General features: G+C 45.5%; 2 protein-coding genes across 4 annotated transcripts in view; both read left to right on the top strand.

Moving 5' to 3' along the window:
- Positions 1 to 21376, top strand: part of aard (alanine and arginine rich domain containing protein) — a 348357-nt gene that overhangs the window by 11784 nt on the left and 315197 nt on the right. The window lies entirely within an intron of this gene.
- LOC111955310 (proton-coupled zinc antiporter SLC30A2) lies at positions 83 to 20756 on the top strand. 3 transcript variants are annotated; one of them, XM_023975509.2, is made up of 9 exons: positions 83 to 278; positions 4180 to 4262; positions 9724 to 9890; positions 10060 to 10206; positions 10824 to 10977; positions 11780 to 12137; positions 18391 to 18496; positions 18791 to 18925; positions 19180 to 20756. In XM_023975509.2, exons 2-9 carry the CDS (start codon positions 4189 to 4191, stop codon positions 19323 to 19325), a joined length of 1287 nt encoding a protein of 428 aa, XP_023831277.1. In that variant the 5' UTR covers positions 83 to 278; positions 4180 to 4188; the 3' UTR covers positions 19326 to 20756. The 3 variants fall into 3 exon arrangements, with proteins under 3 accessions (XP_023831277.1, XP_023831279.1, XP_023831278.1); XM_023975511.2 differs by lacking the exon at positions 4180 to 4262; XM_023975510.2 differs by lacking the exons at positions 83 to 278; positions 4180 to 4262 and adding an exon at positions 4649 to 4755.

Raw genomic sequence — 21376 nt, 5'->3', positions numbered from 1 at the left:
AAATGAGTGGAATGTGTTAGGCCACATGAGTTGCCAACATCATTTGTTGCTTAACTCTGTTCTGGACTCTTACAGAACAAATACAGTTTAACGTGATAGCCTACAGTTTTACAGGATATAAGGGATCCTGTTTGATTAAACTAAAGCTGTGGTCCTGCACTGGTGAACAAGATCTAGTGAACTGTTAAGAAGACGCCCSGGTTCTCCAGCTGCTCTGACAGAAATTACCAGGATCCTGAGGAGCAGAGTCCTGCTGCAGACAGCAGAACGCTGGCTTGGTGAGAGTGCTGAAGAGTCTTATCACCACCTTTTGGTCATTTCTTGCTTTACACGCCGGAAAAKAACAGTTCTGGTCCGACTTCATTAAACTAACTTAAATTAATAAAGGCTTTCTATATCATACATTACCAATAACARGGTAGGTTAGCATGTCTTGGGAGTATGATCTTTGACCCCCTTTGACCCTGTAACTTTCTCACTCATCATTACTTATTAAYTAATTAAGAATGATCTGTAATCATGGTAGCATCCACAGTAAAGTGTTTGAAAACATATTCTATTCTTATTTACAATAGAAGTGTCTCCAGAAATGGCACAATACTGTATTTACCGTTCATTTCTTAAGGCACAAAATAATCTTAAACACAAGCTAAATGAACTGCAAWKCATCCAACAAGTTTGTAGARTCACACGSTWCATGTAGTCATTGYSTGCTAGGAATATGGGACCAAAATACTAAACGTTTGACTMAKTTATTGATGAGAATCTTGAAGGGTGTCAATAAGTTTCACCCCTACCGTTTTAAGAATTTGTTTTGTAATTGTTAAACAGAATCTCTTTCTCTGAGCAATTGCATTAGTATAAAATAGTATAATTWCCCAATGTTTTCTTTTGCATACTATATAGCTCATTATTTGATTTATTTATTTCATACAGTCATTATTGCTCATCTTTATCAAGGGTGTCAATCATTTCAGACCCTACAGTATATACAGATGCTTTGAAAATAATCTATAAGCTTATGTCATACTTTCTTGTTTGTAATGACTCATTATTATTACACTGTACTWACAGCAGTAATCTCAACCCTAGCTTCGTGTCTGCGACCCAGTTCAACCCTAACCCTAACTCTAACACTATCCCTCACCCTAACCTCATGTCCACATCCCTGTGCAACCCTAACCCCAGGTTCATGTCCACATCCCGGTTCAACCCTAACCATGGGGAAATTCTCCATTGGGCAGAAATCTGTCCTCTCCTCGACTCCTCCATCCTCCTCTCCTCCGTGACCCGGAATCCGATAAGTGGTTGCCATATGTAGGAGAAATCTGTCCCGTATKATGCATTTTGCATCATATGATGCTGCGTTTTGTATCATATGATACAAAACACATCATAGGGGCCAAATKTCTGTATTTTGAAAGTTACATATCTTGAAAACTTGATTGCTGACATGCAAAAAGTTTTGGGACTATATCAACAATGRACAATTGAAACAAATACCGAAAGAAATCACAATATTATCTTAGAGGTGCTATTACAGAAGATTAGCAGGCGGCATTTTGTCAAAAGTTATTATATTGGCTAGCCTAGCTTAGCCGCAAACACATTCATCTCTATGGTTAGATCGCTAACAGTTTTCACTCAATCAATTTATACATTTGAATTTGACAATTTCCACATAAAAAGGTAAGCAGCACTCAGATGACCATTTTGACTGTAATATTTCAAATCAAATTTTATTTGTCATATGCTTCGCAAACAACAGTGGCATGCTTACGGGCAGAGAGAATTTTTGGGAAATAATAGAAAAATAATAACACAAGGAATACAGTGCATTCGGAAAGTATTCAGAMCCCTTTACTTGTCCCAAAGCCACTCCTGCGTTGTCTTGGCTGTGTGCTTAGGGTCGTTGTCCTGTTGGAAGGTGACCCTTCTCCCCCCCGGTCTGAGGTCCTGATCACTCTACAGAAGGTTTTCATTAAGGATCTTTCTGTACTTTGCTTCGTTCATCTGTCGYTCATTCCTGACAAGGCTACCAGTCCCTGCTGCTGAAATGACACAGCATGATGCTGCGACCACCATGCTTCACCATAGGGACGGTGCCAGGTTTCTTCCAGACGTGAAGCTTGGCATTCAGGCCAAAGAGTTCAATCTTGGTGTCATCAGACCAGAGAATCTTGTTTCTCATGGTCTGAGCCCTTTGGCAAACTTCAAGCGGGCGGTCATGTGCCTTTTACAGAGGAGTGGCTTCCATCTGGCCACTCTACCACAAAGGCCTGATWKGTGGAGTGCTGCAGAGATGGTTGTCATTATGAAAGATTCTCCCATCTCCACAGAGGAACTGTAGCTCTGTCAGAGCGACCATCGGGTTCTTGGTCACCTCCCTGACCAAGGCCCTTCTCCCCCAATTGGTCAGTTTGGCCGGGCAGCCAGCTCTCGGAAGTGTCTTGGTGGTTGGAAAATGTCAGTGAGGACATTTGCTAGCTTGTCAGTGCATACTCTATGTACGCATCCTGGTAATGCGTCTGGCCCCGCTGCCTTGTGAATGTTAACTTGTTTAAAGGTCTTACTCACATCAGCTACGGAGAGCGAGATCACACAGTTGGCCGGAACAGCTGGTGCTGTTGCATGGTTCAGTGTTGCTTGCCTCGAAGTGAGCATAGAAGGAATTTATCTTGCCTGGTAGACCTGCGTCACTGGGCAGCTTGCGGCTGGTTTCCCTTTGTAATCCGTGATAGTTTGCAAGCCCTGCCACATCTGACAAGCTTCAGAGCCGGCTTAGTAAGATTCAATCTTAGTCTTGTATTGACGTTTTGACGTTTATCTTATAAGTGTCCGGAATAGTGTCTTGCTCTTTGAAAGCGGTAACTCTAGCCTTTAGTTTATTGCAGTTGCCTGTAATCCATGGCTTCTGGTTGGGATATGTACGTACGGTCACTGTGAGGACGATGTCGTTGAYGCACTTATTAATGAAGCCAGTGACTGATGTGGTAAACTCCTCAATGTTATCGGATGAATCTGGGAACATATTCCAGTCTGTGCTAGCGAAACGCTCCTGTGACTTAGCATCCGCTTAATCGGACCACTTCCGTATTGAGTGCGTCACTGGTACTTCCTGTTTGAGTTTTTGCTTGTAAGCAGGAATCAGGGGGATAGAGATAATTATGGTCAGACTTGCCAAATGGAGGGTGAGTATTGTTTTTGTTTTGTACTTTTTACCCCTTTTTTCTCCCTAATTTCATGATATCCAATTGGTCATTACAGTCTTGTCCTATTGCTGCAACTACTGTACGGACTCGGGAGAGGCAAAGGTCAAGAGCCATACGTCCCCTGAAACATGTCTCTGCCAAGCCGCACTGCTCCCTTAACCAGCCACACCAATGTGTCGGAGGAAACACCATACAACTGGCGACCGCAGTCAGCGTGCATGCGCCCGGCCCGCCACAAGGAGTCGCTAGAGCGCTATGGGACAAGGACATCCCGCTGGCCAAACCGTCCCCTAACCCGGATGACTCATAGGTTTCCCGGTGGCGGCCGGCTGCAACACAGCCTGGCATCGAACCCGGGTCAACACAGCCTGGGATCGAACCTGGGTCAACACAGCCTGGGATCGAACCCGGGTCAACACAGCCTGGGATCAAACCCGGGTCAACACAGCCTGGGATCGAACCCAGTGCCTTAGAACGCTGTGCGACTCGGGAGGCTAAATGCGAAAGCTGATTATTTGGTTGCAATAAAATAATCCATATTTTCCTTCATGTTCAATTTGTGCAGCCTACATTCCTAAGATTAGAAGCAAACCTTATTTTAAGGAATATTACTTTTTCGAAACAGAAGCTCTCTTATTAAAATTCCCACCCTCTCCCTGAATAAAAAACTTTTGCCCAAAGGTGCTGCAAGCGGCTAAATTTGCACACGGTGCGTGGTCACAAGGCTTCAAATACTAACACTGCTTGCATAGTCACTCAAACAACGATGCGTGGAACTTACCCTCTTTTGTGAGAGGATATATATTTAGATGATGGTAACGCTGGAAATATATAGTTTACATTAGTCCATATATATATTTTTGAGTGCATTTTTATTTTGTCTTCTGTTTTAATTTCTCCGTCTAGATATATTGGCTGGGGGTTAATAGTGTAACTAGTTTTATTTTGTTTACTGTCATCCCTGAAGCACGAAATCATGTTCAGAAACGATTCAGAGAAAACTCAACTGGTCACCGAGAAAGGCACCATGTATAGCATCACCATGGGAAGGTAAAGTACCCCGTTWATTTATTGTCTGAAAGTGTTATGCTGTTTTCAATGTTGTCATTTACATTTATGATATCTGAAAACAACTTGATGATGAGTTGATGTTTCTTTCACTTGAAGCATATYCACATGAATAGGACGATATTATTATTTTATTGTGCTAATGAACGATTAGTCCTAGTTATCACATTTCATACGCAGTCACATTTATTTTGACAGTTTGTTTTAATAATGTTTTAATAATATACAGCAGACAGCCTTGACTTCACATTTTTTAGGCGTTCTCTGTACTCAAACTCAGCCTGGGCTCCTGCTAGGCTGGCTGATTTATATTCTCCAAAATTTTACACACGGGTCTAGTTCTGTGCTAGCTTTAGTGGTGAACAAAATTGGAGGGTCGAGAACACGAGAATCCCCCTCTCTTGATACTTGTGACGTTGGAAAATAACGTTTGGATGATGTCAATGGTGAACGAGGAGGGTGTTGAGCGCCCATGGTGAGTTTCGTTGACATATTATTTGAATTGCTATTGTTCATTTATAGAATAAAACGTCGTATTTTGATAATCTAAAATAGCCTATTACCCTTGCTCCAGTCATGCGTAAAAAACTTTTTGCGCACGGGTTCCAATTTTAGGTTTGCAATTGCGCTGCACTAAGGATGACAGGAGTTCAGCAGTCAGTGCACGCTCCTGCGATGTTAAACTTAATTTAGGGCTAATTGTCATGCTTAGAGTGCACGGCATCTTTAGTTAATTAATAGCATCCACACCAAATCTGGCGTTATCACTCCCACAGTGTTGATTCTTGAAGAATATAATTTATAAATGCCTAATCAACTGTCATACCCCATCATAATCCAATATATAAGCTTGTTTTTACTCCAATGTTTGTAAAGAAAGTAAATGTAAACAAACACTACATAGCCTCAAATCATGGTTAAAGCTATAATTTWGAAATCATTGATGGTCAGTCCTGAATTTGAGAGTGTTTACATTTCTCCAGCCTCAACCCTCAGCTTTTTACCATATCAGGGGCGAGGAATAAGCTTTTTAAAAATGGTTTCTACTGCTGGTTGCTAAAGTAACTTTGAAAAGGTAGTTCACCACATACAAACTAATTTGTGATAAATKATCATATCTAAATCTGAAATGTCATAGACTAAAATTGTCAAAAACAGATTAATCGGGAGTCAGATGTTAACAGAATGTGTAATTTGGCCTATTAAACACAAAAACTATGTTTCAAGTGAAAATTGGCCAGGTCTGTTGCMGAAAAAGAAAGGAAATTCTTACCTACTTCACACATATTTTTTTGCATATTTTAGCAAAAAAAAAGTTGTCTAGTTCGGGTAGTTAGCTAGACTGCTACATTGAAAATAAGTCCTTTACTACTTAAAACACTACCAAGATTTGAATTAAGTTCAACTACTGCCAAGCTACTGCAAAATGTATTTCAATTACTAGTTGAACTACATGTACCATAGTTCACTACTCTCCCATCACATCCATGACCTGGTCTCTGGGTGGGGGATTTAAAGGAAGGATAGTCCAGGAGCTACAAGGTTGAACAAAGTCAGTTAGCCTAACAGATGCAACTRGTTCAGTGTTCAGTAGTTAGTGGTGCAACGGATCACAAAACTCACGGTGCGGATCGGATCACGTTTTTGAGTTGCGGATCGGATCATTTATCAGATTAGCAACAAAAAAAAGGGAGACAAATATAACTTTGCTTTCCATTTTTATTACTTAAAGAACACTTAAAGCAAGGATCTTTTCAATGTTTAAATAAAATATTAAAATMAAATATTCAATACTCAATTGTTAAATTAAAGTGCAATAAGAGGCATGATACCTTCTGCCTTTGAACAATAGTGAATAAAAAAATAGCCTGTGTCCACATCATAAAAATAAAAAAAATTAAGAAAGAAAGCAAAGCAGACCTAAGCTTATAACTTCAAATTATTTTCCAAAAAGATGAGGATGTCTACATTGTCTGGGGAGAGGGTAGACCTCTTTGCAGTCACTAKGTCCCCTGCCATGGAGAACACCTTCTCGCTAGGAACTGAAGTGCCAGGCACAGCCAAGTAGCATCTTGCCATCATGCCAATGTGAGGGTATTCACACTCATTGCTTTTCCACCATGCCAGTGGATCACCATCCACTGGAATGCCGCATGCTGCCTTGTAGAATGCCACCTCCTCTTTGATGGTGTTGGCAAACTTTTGTCCCCGAAAAGCTCCTTCATGGACAAATGATTTTGTGGAGGAGATGCCTCTGAGTCTGCCCCCTGTCGGCTCTGTGGCTTGACCCTGCAGAAAAAAATAACGATCTATTAAACTAACTAATTATTTATTTTCATATTTCATAGAACTATAATTGTGGCAATAACATTTAAGAAAATACATTATTATTCCAAATCAAAAATGGATGATTCTAATAGCAATAGCATAGACTAAGATTAGACTGCACTATATTTATTATTTAAGTAATTCACTCTTTTTTTTKACCTCTTCAGTGGCCACAGTCTCAGTGGTGAGATCACTCTATGTCCTCCGGTGTAGGGCAGGGTCTAGGTGAGACAGGGACTTGAAACTTGGATCCAGTGCAGTAGATCTATGAAGGTAGTCCTGTACATTAGAGGGKTATCTGGGGTTCAGGTCCTCTCTAATGGCAGCCTTGACATCTCTACTGATGGTGCTGTCTTCCTCACTTGGGGCCATGGATTGTAGAATCCTTGTTTTCAGAGGTAGGATCATGGACACAGACAGGTTCAGTGCTCAATAGGGTTGTAACTGTTTTGAGAGGTTTGAGCACCTGGAGGACCTCCTCTGCCACTTTCACGTCTTCATCAGACAAGGTGACGATGTCTTTATATTTTTTCCAGGGTCTTGTCTGTCAGTGCAGAGTTATACAGCTGTCTGCTGCGCAAGATGGAGCTCCAACATGTCATAAGTGGAGGTCCATCTTGTTGTGACATCGTGTATGAGCATGTGGGTCGGTAGTTGGAGCATTTMTTGCTTGGTCTTAAGCACGTGAGCGGCTGTTGTGATTCAGGGGAAAAAAGGAAACCACCTTCCTGATCCTCCCAAGGAGGCGATCCATCTGGTTCACTGAGATTCTTATTTAGGATGCTAAATTGATCACACGTGCAAAGCAAGCTATCTGTGGCCCCAGTCCATCTTCTATCACTTTACTTGGTTGTTGGCATTATCTGTGGTGATTGGGATATTGMTATTGGGCCTCTCTAGCTTCCACTCTGCTACTGCTCCGAGCAGTACCTGCTTCAGATTTGTGCCTGTGAGACTCTCATAGAGGGGGCATGTCTGTAGCACCGGACTTCGCATCTCTCACTCCTCTGTGGTGTAGTGAGCAGTCACAGTCACGTAGCTTTCCGTTGCCCTGGAGGTCCACCCGTCTGTGATGAGGGCAACAGAGGATGCCTTGGATAATTCGTTGACAATTTTGATCCTGTTCATAAAGATCTGGCACGATCTTCATAYKGAAGTGGGTGCGCCAGGGGATTTCCTAGCGTGGCTCAAGCACTTTCACCATATTTTTAAACCCTTTGTTTTCCACAACAGAGTATGGCCTCATGTCTGCAGCGATAAACATTCCAATAGATTTGGTGATGGCTTCAGCCCGGTCTGATTCTGTAGCAAAGGGCTTAAATGCCGCGGTGAGAAGTTGTTGTCTCTTGGCTGAGTTGGCTCCCGTCACTGACACACCAGGGTGATGGCGCTTTAAATGCGTGGCCACGCTCAATGTATTTCCATGATCATACGGCTTTCTTGTGGCACTATGCCTACACACCGTAACGGTGTTGTCCACCACCCTTCTTCCGTCATCATATTTGACAGGGAAGCCAAAATGCTTCCATACACGAGACTTAAATGAAGCGGGAGGCTTTTYCAGTTCTTCAGCTCCTCCGCTAGCCATGGCTGTCRCTGCKCTTTTTTCTTCTTTGCTTTTTGCAACRCGAGCATCCGGGATTGATTCGTTGGGATTCAACATGCTCCGTTCATCTGAACAGTGCACACAACTGCTTTWAAAAAAGAATMAAATCAACCTTCAGGCTTCAGAGTAAAACACAGCACGCATCTGCCTTGTCTTTATCTTTTCACTGCGACTCTGCATCGAGATTTAGGGAATTATTACTTTTAAAAGTAACAGCGTCAGTAAAACTGTATTTCACACTATGATGGTTAAACTTTGCAATTGATCCACGGTTCACGTGCGTGCCGAACCGTGTGGGGGGGGGTGATCCATACGGATCACGGATCAACTACGGTTACACCACTATCAGTAGTACATGGATTAAGCAAAATAAAAGTCCCCAATGACCCCAATGTACCAATTTATGTCTTTCATAAGGCCTCTAGTTATGGATATAACCCAGATAATGTAAATTGTCGACATTGGAGCTTATAAGGCCCCCTACCAACCTGGTTTTCCTGAGGGGTGTCCTTTCATGTACCAAACAGGCTCTGAAATGGAGGTGGACTGTATATGCTACTGACTGTATTTCGTGACCGTATTTGGTGACTCTATTTGGGGAGTATTCGCCCTGGGGTGTTGGAAACAGTTGACTTTATGGCTTATGACAGTAAAAACACTTTATGACAGTTATTACATTACAACATTATTACAGTTTTAACAATGCTCACTAACTTAAAAATACTACAGACAGAAACATATTACTAAAAGATAAGTATGTCATGCGTAATACATACAATGTAATTAACATCACAGACAATGTCATTAACATAATGGATGTAGAATTTCCATTTTGAGAAAGAAAACACCTAACACTACACTGTTAATGAACAAACGGGCGTTTTTTCCGCTCTGCCTCATGGCAATGTGTGGAATAGCAGGAAATTAGCTTTAAAACGGTAACATTTTCTCTCAGCCTCATGGMAAAATGTGTAGAATAGCATGAGATTAGCTATAAAACKGCATATGTTTCTCTTTGCCCCAGTGGCAAAATGTGTAGAATTGTAGGGCGTATTTCTTTGCCACTGCCTGAGCGCCGATACTGAGAATTCATTTTGGGCTGTGGAAGTGCCCGAATGCGCAGTTGAGTGCAACAAGTAACGGCACACATAAGGCGGGCACAACACGAGAGAGCCATCCTTTCATACAAACTCTGCTCAGCCTCAGTCTTTCTCTCTTCTTTCCATTCACCCTCCTCCTCCTCCTAATTCTTGGACGACTTTCATGACATCCATCTCGCTTGTCTGGTCTTTCTGGGCACAACACGAGAGGGAGAGCCATTCTTACAGGCTCTACCTCAGTCTCTGCGTTCTGTCCCCCCTTCTCCTCCTCCCTCTTGGACGAATTTCACGACGTCCATCTCTCTTGTCTTCCTGCCAATTCCCCTTTTCATCCCCCTCTCCTCCTCCTTTTTGGATAACCCATATGCCTGTTGTCTTCTTTTCCTGTCCCCCCCCCCCTCCCCCACAGTGTGTCCACAGATGAGATAATGCAGAAGGAGAAGGACAGCAACATCAAGCATTGCCATGACAACAGCCAAGCTACRGAGGACAGGGAGCGGGAGAAGCAGTTGGCCAGGAAGAGGCTCTACGTGGTCTCGGCTGTCTGCCTGGTCTTCATGATCGGAGAGATCCTGGGTGAGGGGTCAAATGATACATGACTATTGGCCTGTCAATTAGTTAGTCAGTGAGTCTATGTGTCTCCCTCAGGCAGTCAACAGTYAGTCAGTTAGTTGGTTAGTCGCTAGTGACATACTCCTCGCTCTCTCGCGCTCTCTCTCACTCCTCTCTCGCGCTCTGCCTGTAGGTGGTTACTTTGCGGGGAGTCTGGCGGTGATGACTGACGCCGCCCACCTGCTGGTAGACTTCGCCAGCTTCATCATCAGCCTGGTGTCTCTGTGGCTCTCGTCCAGACCCGCCACGCGCACACTCAGCTACGGCTGGCATCGTGCAGGTGAGATCATCAGCATCATCGTCATCATCGTTGTCATTATTTGTCTTTATCGTCGTCATCATCATCGCCTTCATCTTAATCATGATCATCATGATCATAAAATGCTCACCCTCATCATCACTGCCATCTTCATCAATAATCAATACATGTTGTACCCCAATCTCATGAGCCACTTGATGTGTGTGCTTTATAGTCTTTCTGGAACAATAAAGTTGAAGTGGAGTAATTTAATGTGTTTATAGAATAGCATTTTAGCATTGTGATTTATGTATCATGGCCTTTACAATAGGAACCTGACAGTAGATACTTTAAAAAATCAGATACCATTAGATGCATCGATTCCCTTTCAGGTGAATATTTGTGCATAGGACAATGGTTCACTTTTCAACTRGAGTTTTGTAAAACTAGGCTACCTGTGTCTCCTATTGGATACATTTCCTCTTGGCTCTCMCTATGTGGTACGTCTGGCACTGCTGGCAAGATCAAATGGGTTTTTCTGCAGCTCTTTACTGTAATATATCCGTCCATCACATTTCTATCATTATGGTCTCTGATTAAAACCTCACGTGTTCTCTTTCTCTCCTCTCCTGTGTGTGTCCTCTCCCTCTATCCTCTAGAGATCTTGGGTGCTCTCCTCTCGGTGGTGACCATCTGGCTGGTGACAGGTGTGCTGGTTTACCTGGCTGTGCAGCGCCTCATCAGCGATAATTATGAGATCGAGGGGACCATCATGCTCATTACTTCAGGCTGCGCTGTGCTGGCAAACATCATGTGAGTGTCCACCGACGCCAAACGCAGCCCATTCGTTGGGCCGTCACGATCAACAGGGCTGGGGTCACTTCCTTTTCAGTTCAGTGGCTGAGCTGAAATTCACTTCCTGAATTGAAGTTCACAATATCTGAATTGAAAAATGTCATTTCATTTTAATTGAATTTTAAATTCATTTCAATTCCATTCATGAATTGGACTTCATCTTTGGAATGGACATAGTCTGCTGTGACCATGACTAATGTAGTGTTTACAATTGACGACTACTGATGACAGACAAGCTGAGAAAGTGATGTGGATTTCCGCGGGCTTTAGTCCCCGTAAGTAGTATTTCTGTGTGTTTAATGGTTCCCCGTTAGGGCTAGATATTGGTGACTCACAAGTGAAAATGAAACCACAGTAGGTCACACTTTATTTGGACAGTTTAGATTTTCCATCTGTAGATGCTCTACAGATGGTCATACTATCAACAAACTGTCTGTTAATAAGCAACTGCTTGCTAAGGTTACTGTTAGGGTTAGGTTTAGAATAAGGGCAAGGGTTAACATTAGGGTTAGAGCTCGGGGTATGGTTAGTAGATAGTTAGTTGAAATGTTACTGATAGTCTGTAGAGCAGTGTTACTCAACAGTAGCAAGTACTGTAGATATACAGGTATTGTCACGTAAACAGCCTACAGACATATTCGACAGCAGGAAGCATCCATGTATAATGCTTCATCACTTGTTGTAAGCATATATGAGCATTTATAATGCCTAATAACAAGGCTTTTAATATGTTATGTCTTTCTGAATGTCCCGTGGGCAGTATGGCTTTCACCCTGCACCAGTCTGGGCATGGGCACAGCCACGGGGGCCTCAGCAGTGGGCACGGCCACAGCCACAGCACTAACGACAAGAGCAACCATGGGCACAGCCACGCGGCGGGCAATGGGCATGGGCACAGCCACAAGAGCAGCCACTCGCACAGTAACGGTAACCAAGAAAACCATTCCCATGGAAATGGCGACGTGGAGCAGCACAATGGGGTGGACGGTCAGCAGCAGAAGTCGGCGGGGTCACGACCTCAGGCCAACGCCAGCGTGCGCGCCGCCTTCGTGCATGTCGTGGGAGACCTGCTCCAGAGCATCAGCGTGCTGGTCAGCGCCATCATCATCTTCTTCAAGGTCAGTGGTCAACTGGGGTGACGTTGGAGATGGTGATCAACTGGGGTGACGTTGGAGATGGTGATCAACTGGTGACGGGGGAGGTAGTGGTCAACATGGGGTGATGGGGAGGTAGTGGTCAACTGGGGGTGATGGGGAGGTAGTGGTCAACTGGGGTGATGGGAGGGTAGTAGTCAACTGGGGTCAGTGGGGAGAGTAGTGGTCAACTGGGGTCATGTGGGAGGTAGTAGTCAACTGGAGTCATGTGGGAGGTAGTAGTCAACTGGAGTCATGTGGGAGGTAGTGGTCAACTGTGGTGACTGTGGGAGGTAGTGGTCAACTGGAGTCATGTGGGAGGTAGTAGTCAACTGGAGTCATGTGGGAGGTAGTGGTCAACTGGGGTCATGTGGGAGGTAGTGGTCAACTGGAGTCATGTGGGAGGTAGTGGTCAACTGAGTCATGTGGGGTAGGTCAACTGGAGTCATGTGGGAGGTAGTGGTCAACTGGGGTCTGTGGGGGTAGTGGTCAACTGGAGTCATGTGGGAGGTAGTGGTCAACTGGAGTCATGTGGGAGGTAGTGGTCAACCTGGGGTGACAGGGGAGGTAGTAGTCAACTGGAGTCATGTGGGGTAGTGGTCAACTGGGGTGACGGGGGAGGTAGTAGTCAACTGGGTCATGTGGGAGGTAGTGGTCAACTGGGGTGACGGGGAGGTAGTAGTCAACTGGAGTCAGTGTGGGAGGTAGTGGTCAACTGGGTCATGTGGGAGGTAGGAGTCAACTGGAGTCATGTGGGAGGAGTGGTCAACTGGGGTATGTGGGAGGTAGTAGTCAACTGGAGTCATGTGGGAGGTAGTGGTCAACTGGAGTGACGGGGGAGGTAGTAGTCAACTGGAGTCATGTGGGAGGTAGTGGTCAACTGGGGTCATGTGGGAGGTAGTAGTCAACTGGAGTCATGTGGGAGGTAGTGGTCAACTGGAGTCATGTGGGAGTAGTAGTCACTGGAGTCATGTGGGAGGTAGTGGTCAACTGGGTATGTGGGAGGTAGTGTCAACTGGAGGTCATGTGGGAGGTAGTGGTCAACTGGGTCATGTGGGAGGTAGTAAGTCAACTGGAGTTCATGTGGGAGGTAGTGGTCAACTGGGGTCATGTGGGAGGTAGTGGTCAACTGGAGTCATGTGGAGGTAGTAGTCAACTGGAGTCATGTGGGAGGTAGTGGTCAACTGGGGTCATGTGGGGAGGGTAGTGGTCAACTGGAGTCATGTGGGAGGTAGTGGTCAACTGGAGTCATGTGGGAGGTAGTAGTCAACTGGAGTCATGTGGGAGGTAGTGGTCAACTGGGGTCATGTGGGAGGTAGTGGTCAACTGGAGTCATGTGGGAGGTAGTGGTCAACTGGAGTCATTGTGGAGGGTAGTGGTCAACTGGAGTGACGGGGAGGTAGTAGTAACTGGAGTCATGTGGGAGGTAGTGGTCAACTGGGGTATGTGGGAGGTAGTGGTCAACTGGAGTCATGTGGGAGGTAGTGGTCAACTGGAAGGTCATGTGGGAGGTAGTAGTCAACTGGAGTCATGTGGGAGGTGGTAGTCAACTGGAGTCATGTGGGAGGTAGTGGTCAACTGGGGTCATGTGGGAGGTAGTATGTCAACTGGAGTCATGTGGGAGGTAGTCAACTGGGGTCATGTGGGAGGTAGTAGTCCACTGGGAGTCATGTGGGGTAGTTCATGGGTTGGGTAGTGGTCAACTGGGGTCATGTGGGAGGTAGTAGTCAACTGGAGTCATGTGGGAGGTAGTGGTCATGTGGGAGGTAGTGGTCAACTGGGGTCATGTGGGAGGTAAGTGGTCATGTGGGAGGTAGTGGTCAATGGAGTAGTGGAGGTAGTAGTCAACTGGAGTCATGTGGGAGGTAGTGGTCATGTGGGAGGTAGTGGTCAACTGGAGTCATGTGGGAGGTAGTAGTCAACTGGAGTCATGTGGGAGGTAGTAGTCAACTGGAGTCATGTGGGAGGTAGTGGTCAACTGGGTCATGTGGAGAGGTAGTGGTCATGTGGGGAGGTAGTGGTCAACTGGAGTCATGTGGGGGTAGTTAGTTCAACTGGGTCATGTGGGAGGTAGTAGTCAACTGGAGTCATGTGGGAGGTAGTGGTCAACTGGGGTCATGTGGGAGGTAGTAGTCAACTGGGTCATGTGGGAGGTAGTGTCAACTGGGGTGATGGGGAGGTAGTGGTCAACTGGGGTGATGGGGGAGGTAGTGGTTCAACTGGGGTGATGGGGGAGTAGTGGTCATGTGGGAGGGAGTTGGTCAACTGGGTGATGGGGGAGGTAGTGGTCAACTGGGGTGATGGGGAGGTAGTTGTCAACTAGGGTCATGTGGGAGGTAGTGGTCAATGGGGTCATGTGGAGGTAGTGTCAACTGGGTGATGTGGGAGGTAGTGGTCAAACTGGAGGTGATTGGGGAGGTAGTGGTCAACTGGGTCATGTGGGGAGGGTAGTAGGTCAACTGGGGTCATTTGGGAGGTAGTGGTCAACTGGGTGATGGGGAGGTAGTGGTCAACTGGGGTGATGGGGGAGGTAGTGGTCAACTGGAGGTCATGTGGGAGGTAGTAGTCAACTGGGGGTCATGTGGGAAGTAGTGGTCAACTGGGGTGATGGGGGAGGTAGTGGTCAACTAGGGTCATGTGGAGGTAGTGATCAACTGGGGTGATGGGGAGATAGTGGTCAACTGGGGGGGGTGATGGGGGAGGTAGTGGTCAACTGGGGTTGGATGAGGGCGATGGGTGAGAAGATTAGGACTGAGGCAAAATGGGCATGTTAGATAAGGATGAGGTGGATGTTCGTGTTGACACACTCTTCCTGGCTTTCGTAAGATGTCCTTTTGATCTGGTCATTTAGATAGCTGATACTCAATGCGTTAGAATGAATCATACAGTTTGTCACTGATACTGAAAGAGTGGCCCAAATAGAGCCCCGACAACATTAGGTTATTAGTCTAATTTCATAGATTAAGTTAAAGTCTTTTTGAATTTGCTAAATTGTACAATAATACTATATTGAAACTCTCAGCAAAACACAATGGGATTTAATAATTGAAAGAATCAATCAGTAATTGATGAAGATGCAATATACTAAGTGGTCAACTGGGGTCTGTGGGAGGTAGTGGTCAACTGTGGTCATGTGGGAGGTAGTGGTCAACTGGGTCATGTGGCAGGTAGTGGGTCACTGGGTCAGGGAGGTAGGTCAACTGGGGTCATGTGGGAGGTAGTGGTCAACTGGGGTCATGTGGGAGGTAGTGGTCAAATGGGGTCAGGGGAGGTATGGTAGTGGTCAACTGGGGTCATGGGAGGTAGTGGTCAACTGGGGGTCATGTGGGGAGGTAGTGGTCAACTGGAGGTCATGGGGAGGTAGTGGTCAACTGGGGTCATGTGGGAAGTATGTGTCAAACTGGGAGTCATGGGAGGTAGTGGTCAACTGGGGTCATGTGGGAGGTAGTGGTCAACTGGGGTCATGTGGGGAGGGGTAGTGGTCAACTGGGGTCATGTGGGAGTTAGTGGTCAACTGGGGTCATGGGGGAGGTAGTGGTCAACTGGGGTCATTGGGAGGTAGTGGTCAATGGGGTCATGTGGTGACTGGTAGTGGTCAACTGGAGGTCATGTGGGAGGTAGTGGTCAACTGGAGTCATGTGGGGAGTAGTGGATCAACTGGGTCATGTGGGAGGTAGTGGTAACTGGGGTCATGTGGAGGTAGTGTCAACTGGAGTCATGTGGGAGGTAGTGGGTCAACTGGAGTCATGTGGGACGTATGTGGTCAACTGGAGTCATGTGGGAGGTAGTGGTCAACTGGGATCATTGTGGAGGTAGTTAGTAGTCAACTGGAGTCATGTGGGAGGTAGTGGTCAACTGGTGTCATTGGGGAGGTAGTGGTCAACTGGGAGTCCGTGGGAGGTAGTAGTCAACTGGAGTCATGTGGGAGGTAGTGGTCAACTGGGTCATGTGGGAGGTGTGTCAACTGGAGTCATGTGGGAGGTAGTGGTCAACTGGGTCATGTGGGAGGGTCTAAGTAGTCAACTGGAGTCATGTGGGAGGTAGTGGTCAACTGGGTGCATGTGGGAGGTAGTGGTCAACTGGATCATGTGGGAGGGTAGTAGTCAACTGGAGTCATTGGGAGGTTAGTGGATTCAACTGGGGTCATGTGGGGGTAGGTCAACTGGGTCTAGTTGGAGGTAGTGGTCAACTGGTATGGGGAGGTAGTGAGGTCAACTGGGGTACTGTGGGAGTGGTAGTGGTCAAGGGTGACGGGAGTATAGTCAACTGGAGTCATGTGGGAGGTAGTGGTCAACTGGGGTCATGTGGGGTAGTAGTTCAACTGGAGTCATGTGGGAGGTAGTGGTCAACTGGTGATGACTGGGGAGGTAGTGGTCAAATAGGTGATGTGGGGAGTAGTGAGTCAACTGGGGTCATGTGGGAGGTAGTGATCAACTGGGTGGTAATGGGGGAGGTAGTGGTCAACTAGGGTCATGTGGGAGTAGTGGTCAACTGGGGTCATGTGGAGTAGATCAACTGGGTCATGTGGGAGGGTAGTAGTCAACTGGAGTCATGTGGGAGGTTGGTCAACTGGGTCATGTGGGAGGTAGTAGTCAACTAGGGTCATGGGAGGTAGTGGTCAACTGGGGTCATGTTGGAGAGATAGTGATCAACTGGGGGTGATGGGGAGGTAGTAGTCATGTGGGGAGGGAGTGGTCAACTGGGGTGATGGGGGAGGTAGTGGTCAACTGGGGTCATTGGGAGATAGTGATCAACTGGGGTGATGGGGGAGGTAGTAGTCATGTGGGAGGGAGTGGTCAACTGGGGTGATGGGGGAGGTAGTGGTAACTGGGTGATGGGGGAGGTAGTGGTCAACTGGGGTCATGTAGGGAGCTAGTAGTCAAACGGGGTCATGTGGGAGGTAGTTGGTCAACTGAGTGATGGGGGAGGTAGTAGTCTAACTGGGTCATGTGGGAGGTAAGTGGTCAACTGGGGTCATGTGGGGAGTAGTGGTCAACTGGGGTGATGGGGGAGGGTGTGAGTCAACTGGGGTCATGTGGGAGGGTAGTAGTACTGGGGTCATGTGGGAGGTAGTGGTCAACTGGAGTCTGTGGGAGGGATGTGGTCAACTGGGGTCATGTGGGAGGTAGTAGTCAACTGGGGTCATGTGGGAGGTAGTAGTCAACTGGGTCATGTGGGAGGTAGTGGTCAACTGGGGTGATGGGGAGGGAGTGCGTCAACTGGGGTCATGTGGGAGGTAGTGGTCAATGGGGTGATGGGATGGGCAGTTGGGTCAACTGGGTGATGGGGAGGTATGGTCAACTGGGGTGGAGAGTGCACGGATTGGGTGAGAAGATTATGACTGAGGCAAAATGGGCATGTTAGATAAGGATGAGGTGGATGTTCGTGTTGACACACTCTTCCTGGCTTTCGTAAGATGTCCTTTTGATCTGGTCATTTAGATAGCTGAATACTCAATGCGTTAGAATGAATCATACAGTATGTCACTGATACTGAAAGAGTGGCCCAAATAGAGCCCTGACAACATTAGGTTATTAGTCTAATTTCATAGATTAAGTTAAAGTCTTTTTGAATTTGCATAAATTGTACATAAATACTATTGAAAACTCTCAGCAAAACACAATGGGATTTAAATAATTGAAAGAATCAATCAGTAATTGATGGAAGATGCATCCAACTTCTAGTTAGCGCCGATTTACTGTATTATAAATTGTTGACTTTATCCACTTTGGGATTTATTGGCTTGTGCCCCATGCCGAGGCTGCAAAAATGACACTCTCGACAAATTAATCAAGTATCATTGCAGTACACAATGGACCGCWCTGTTACAGTAGTTTACTGTTCATTTCACAGTAAGCCCAGTGTGACTTTTAGACTCTTCCCCCTCTTCCTTCCTGTGTGTGATAATCTCTCAAAATCTTCATGTGCTGAGCATGCACCTCCGTAGGCACTGAAATCTACTGCGTCATGTTCTCAAAGGTAACTCCAAAACTAGAGATTGATGTATTTTTTAAACGGATATTGCTAGCAGGCAATTCTCAATAGAATGATCCCTTTTGTGATGCTGTACAAGCACAAACGTTCATGTGTTTCTAACGTGAGATAGAGATGTCCCCTGTTTGTTCTACCACAAGTATGTCTTTTAACTAAAGTGAAATATATTGGATGGAAAATAGAGCATCTAATGACAATATAATGATTACGGTCCTTACTCTCTCGTTCTCTTTGTTTCCCACAGCCTGAGTATAAGATAGCTGACCCTATCTGTACGTTCCTGTTTTCCATGTTTGTCCTGGGAACCACCGTCACCATTCTGAGAGACATCCTGCTTGTCCTCATGGAAGGTAATACAGGGAGTTTTCTCTATCGTCCCTGTTTCGGGACTATGTCAAAGTAGACGTCTTATTGTAGACTAGGAATGATTTCTAGGGATGGCAGCCACGAGGATATGATTTGTGCAACAGTTGACGATTGCAACATGTCTAAAACTTTCATGATCACAAAAGTTGCCCAAGATGCCCATGTTTTGTGCCCAGTCCCTCCTCTCTGTKTGTGTGCGTTTGCGTGTTAATGAAATCCAAAGCTCTCTCTCTCTCTCCCCCTTTCCATCCCTCTCTCCCTCTCTTATTTCTCCCCAGGTACCCCAGCTGGAGTGAAGCACGGTGAGGTGAGGGACCGGCTGYTGGCAGTGAAGGGGGTGAAGTCTGTCCATAGCCTCCATATCTGGGCCCTGACTATGAACCAGACGGTGCTGTCAGCACACGTGGCTATAGGTGAGTGTAGCTGGACCAGGCTGTCAGTAATCTACTGTTATGTTACAACTCCCATATGTAGTGATGATGATGGCTTTGTTGTATCCATGACACATTGTTTTTTGCTTGTCATGCATCCGAGAATGAAACATTCTGTGGAAATGCCACCGCTGTTTCCACTATATGTGTGTGCCTTGACTTGATCGGACCGTAGTGACTTGCGAAAGTGTCAGTTGGTCAGTGTCATCACAGTTGCATTTCCTTTCCCTCCACAGATGACGTAGTGGATGCCCAGCCAGTCCTAAGGGAGATGACCCAAACCTGCTTCTCCAACTACAACTTTCATTCAGTCACCTTACAGCTGGAACAGCAGGCCGACCAGAAGCCTGGGTGTAGTCTGTGTGAGGACCCCAACATGTAGACACCTGTTTAAGCCCATGGGARAGGCCAGGAGGCTAAGTTAAGCTACCTAACCAGGATTTAGTTGTAGCCTGGACACAGTCTTTTGGCCAGTGCTTGACTTGACCAGGAACATATTGGAACTGATTTCTCGCACCTCACATTTGTACAGCTAGAGTTCCTGCACCTTTTATAGAATGTGGCCTTAAAATATTGCGGCGGCGTTCCGSCACCTTAGTATAAACAGCACTCCAAATAGAATAGAACGCAACTTTTTTGGATTATATGTTACAGCGAACAACTTACAGTGCAGTGTGTCTCTGGATGAGTACCGGCATATATTTAAGTCCACTTCAAGCTCTGCTTTTGGCTGATCAATCATGGATATTGGACCAGAGCTCTATTTTCAGCTGGCGCTAAGGAGGCACTAGTGTCATACGCACGTTAGTTTGCAATTTCGCCATGTAAAAACTGGCGGACTGGCATTTTCCCGCCCTAACGCCAGGTTTGGCAATTTACCTGTCTAACATCAGCATGCTTACACAGCATGCTTACACAGATGGGAGGAGTGAAAATATTTTAGGCGTGCCCTTAAAAACATGACCCAAAGTACTAATTTCAGGCGGCGCTGGTAGGGATATTTAAGACCAATCAAAAGCTGGTTTTAATGGTAACGCAGTTGGTTATGGTATGAATTTTGACAGCTGAAACACAGCCTTAAAAGCCGTGACACACACTGCCCACATGAACATGGAACAAGATGTGATTTGGCACCTGTATACTTGGTATTTAGAAACATAAAACATTCATGTTTTTCCCCCATTTCATTTTATTTGATTAAAAACCAAGCATAGCCTCCCCTCTCAATGACGGCAGTTTTCTTTTTGTCCTGCCCAATGTAATCAAGTAGGCTAGGCAAGACCGTTGATAAAGGGTTTGGCTCGTGAGACCGCTTGGAAATAAATCCTAATCACCCWAGCTTTATTAAAATACTGTATCAAGTCTGAGAGGAGTAAAACAGTGAGCTGACGTTCCCTTTTTATCTATGCATTGTAGGCAGGCCYACGTTATTTTAGCCATGCTTTGGACGTGCGTAAGACTCCCTCCATGATATAGGCTCCATGTGTCCGTGCCCATCGTGAAAGGAGAGATGAGATCCTCGGTGAATACCGGTGAACCTCGTATTTAGAAGTTATTTTCATGAAACAATTGCTTGTTTTCCATTTCATTTCTTTATTTATTTATTTTTTAATTCCAAGCCCTCCACAGACTACCTTTACCCTAGGACTACTATAGCGAAGGCTGGTTCAACAGCAATGCGTTGTTGTTCTTTTATGATGGTGATTTTATGATACATTACATTTGACATTTTACATGCATTTATTGTTGTTGAAAAAAATTCAAACAGATTGCTTGCTTTTTGTTTCATTTTATTAAAACAAACTTATTATAATTTTTTCGGTGTGAATTTAATCTTGCTTATTGACAACATTTGCCATGTCCATGCTCAGCCATAATGCAATTTACAGTAGGCCTAGCCCCTATATCAGTGCGAACGCTATTGAAGCCATCCAATTACTTAGAACAATGCGGACTGCAAACAGGTTCAAGTTTAGCAAAGATGGGAYAGGTCTACATTTAGTTATTTTGTTTCTGTAAGCTGTTTAACAAACTATAGTGGACTAACATTGGAATTTGAGTTGATCCCAAGGTAATATATACAAGACTGTATATACACAACTTGAAGCAACCACATATTTAGCCATGGAGCATGTTCTGATTGGCCAGTGAGGGGGTAAAGYCTCAACACACCCACAAYTTATTTATTCATCAAATCCCAGCCCTTTCGAGCCACCGCCAGCAACTGCGCAGATAATGTACATAGTCCATCTGTAAATAGCCCACCCAATCTACCTACCTCATCCCCATACTGTTTTTATTTACTTTTCTGCTCTTTTGCACACCAGCATCTCTACTTGCACATCATCATCTGCTCATTTGTCACTCCAGTGTTAATCTGCTAAATTGTAATTATTCGCTCCTATGGCCTATTTATTGCCTACCTCCTCATGC

This window comes from Salvelinus sp. IW2-2015, linkage group LG30, assembly GCF_002910315.2.
Source record: "Salvelinus sp. IW2-2015 linkage group LG30, ASM291031v2, whole genome shotgun sequence".
NCBI classification, from domain to species: Eukaryota; Metazoa; Chordata; class Actinopteri; order Salmoniformes; family Salmonidae; genus Salvelinus; species Salvelinus sp. IW2-2015.
Note: the sequence above shows the minus strand (reverse complement) of the source record. Positions and strands in the feature narration are given on the sequence as shown.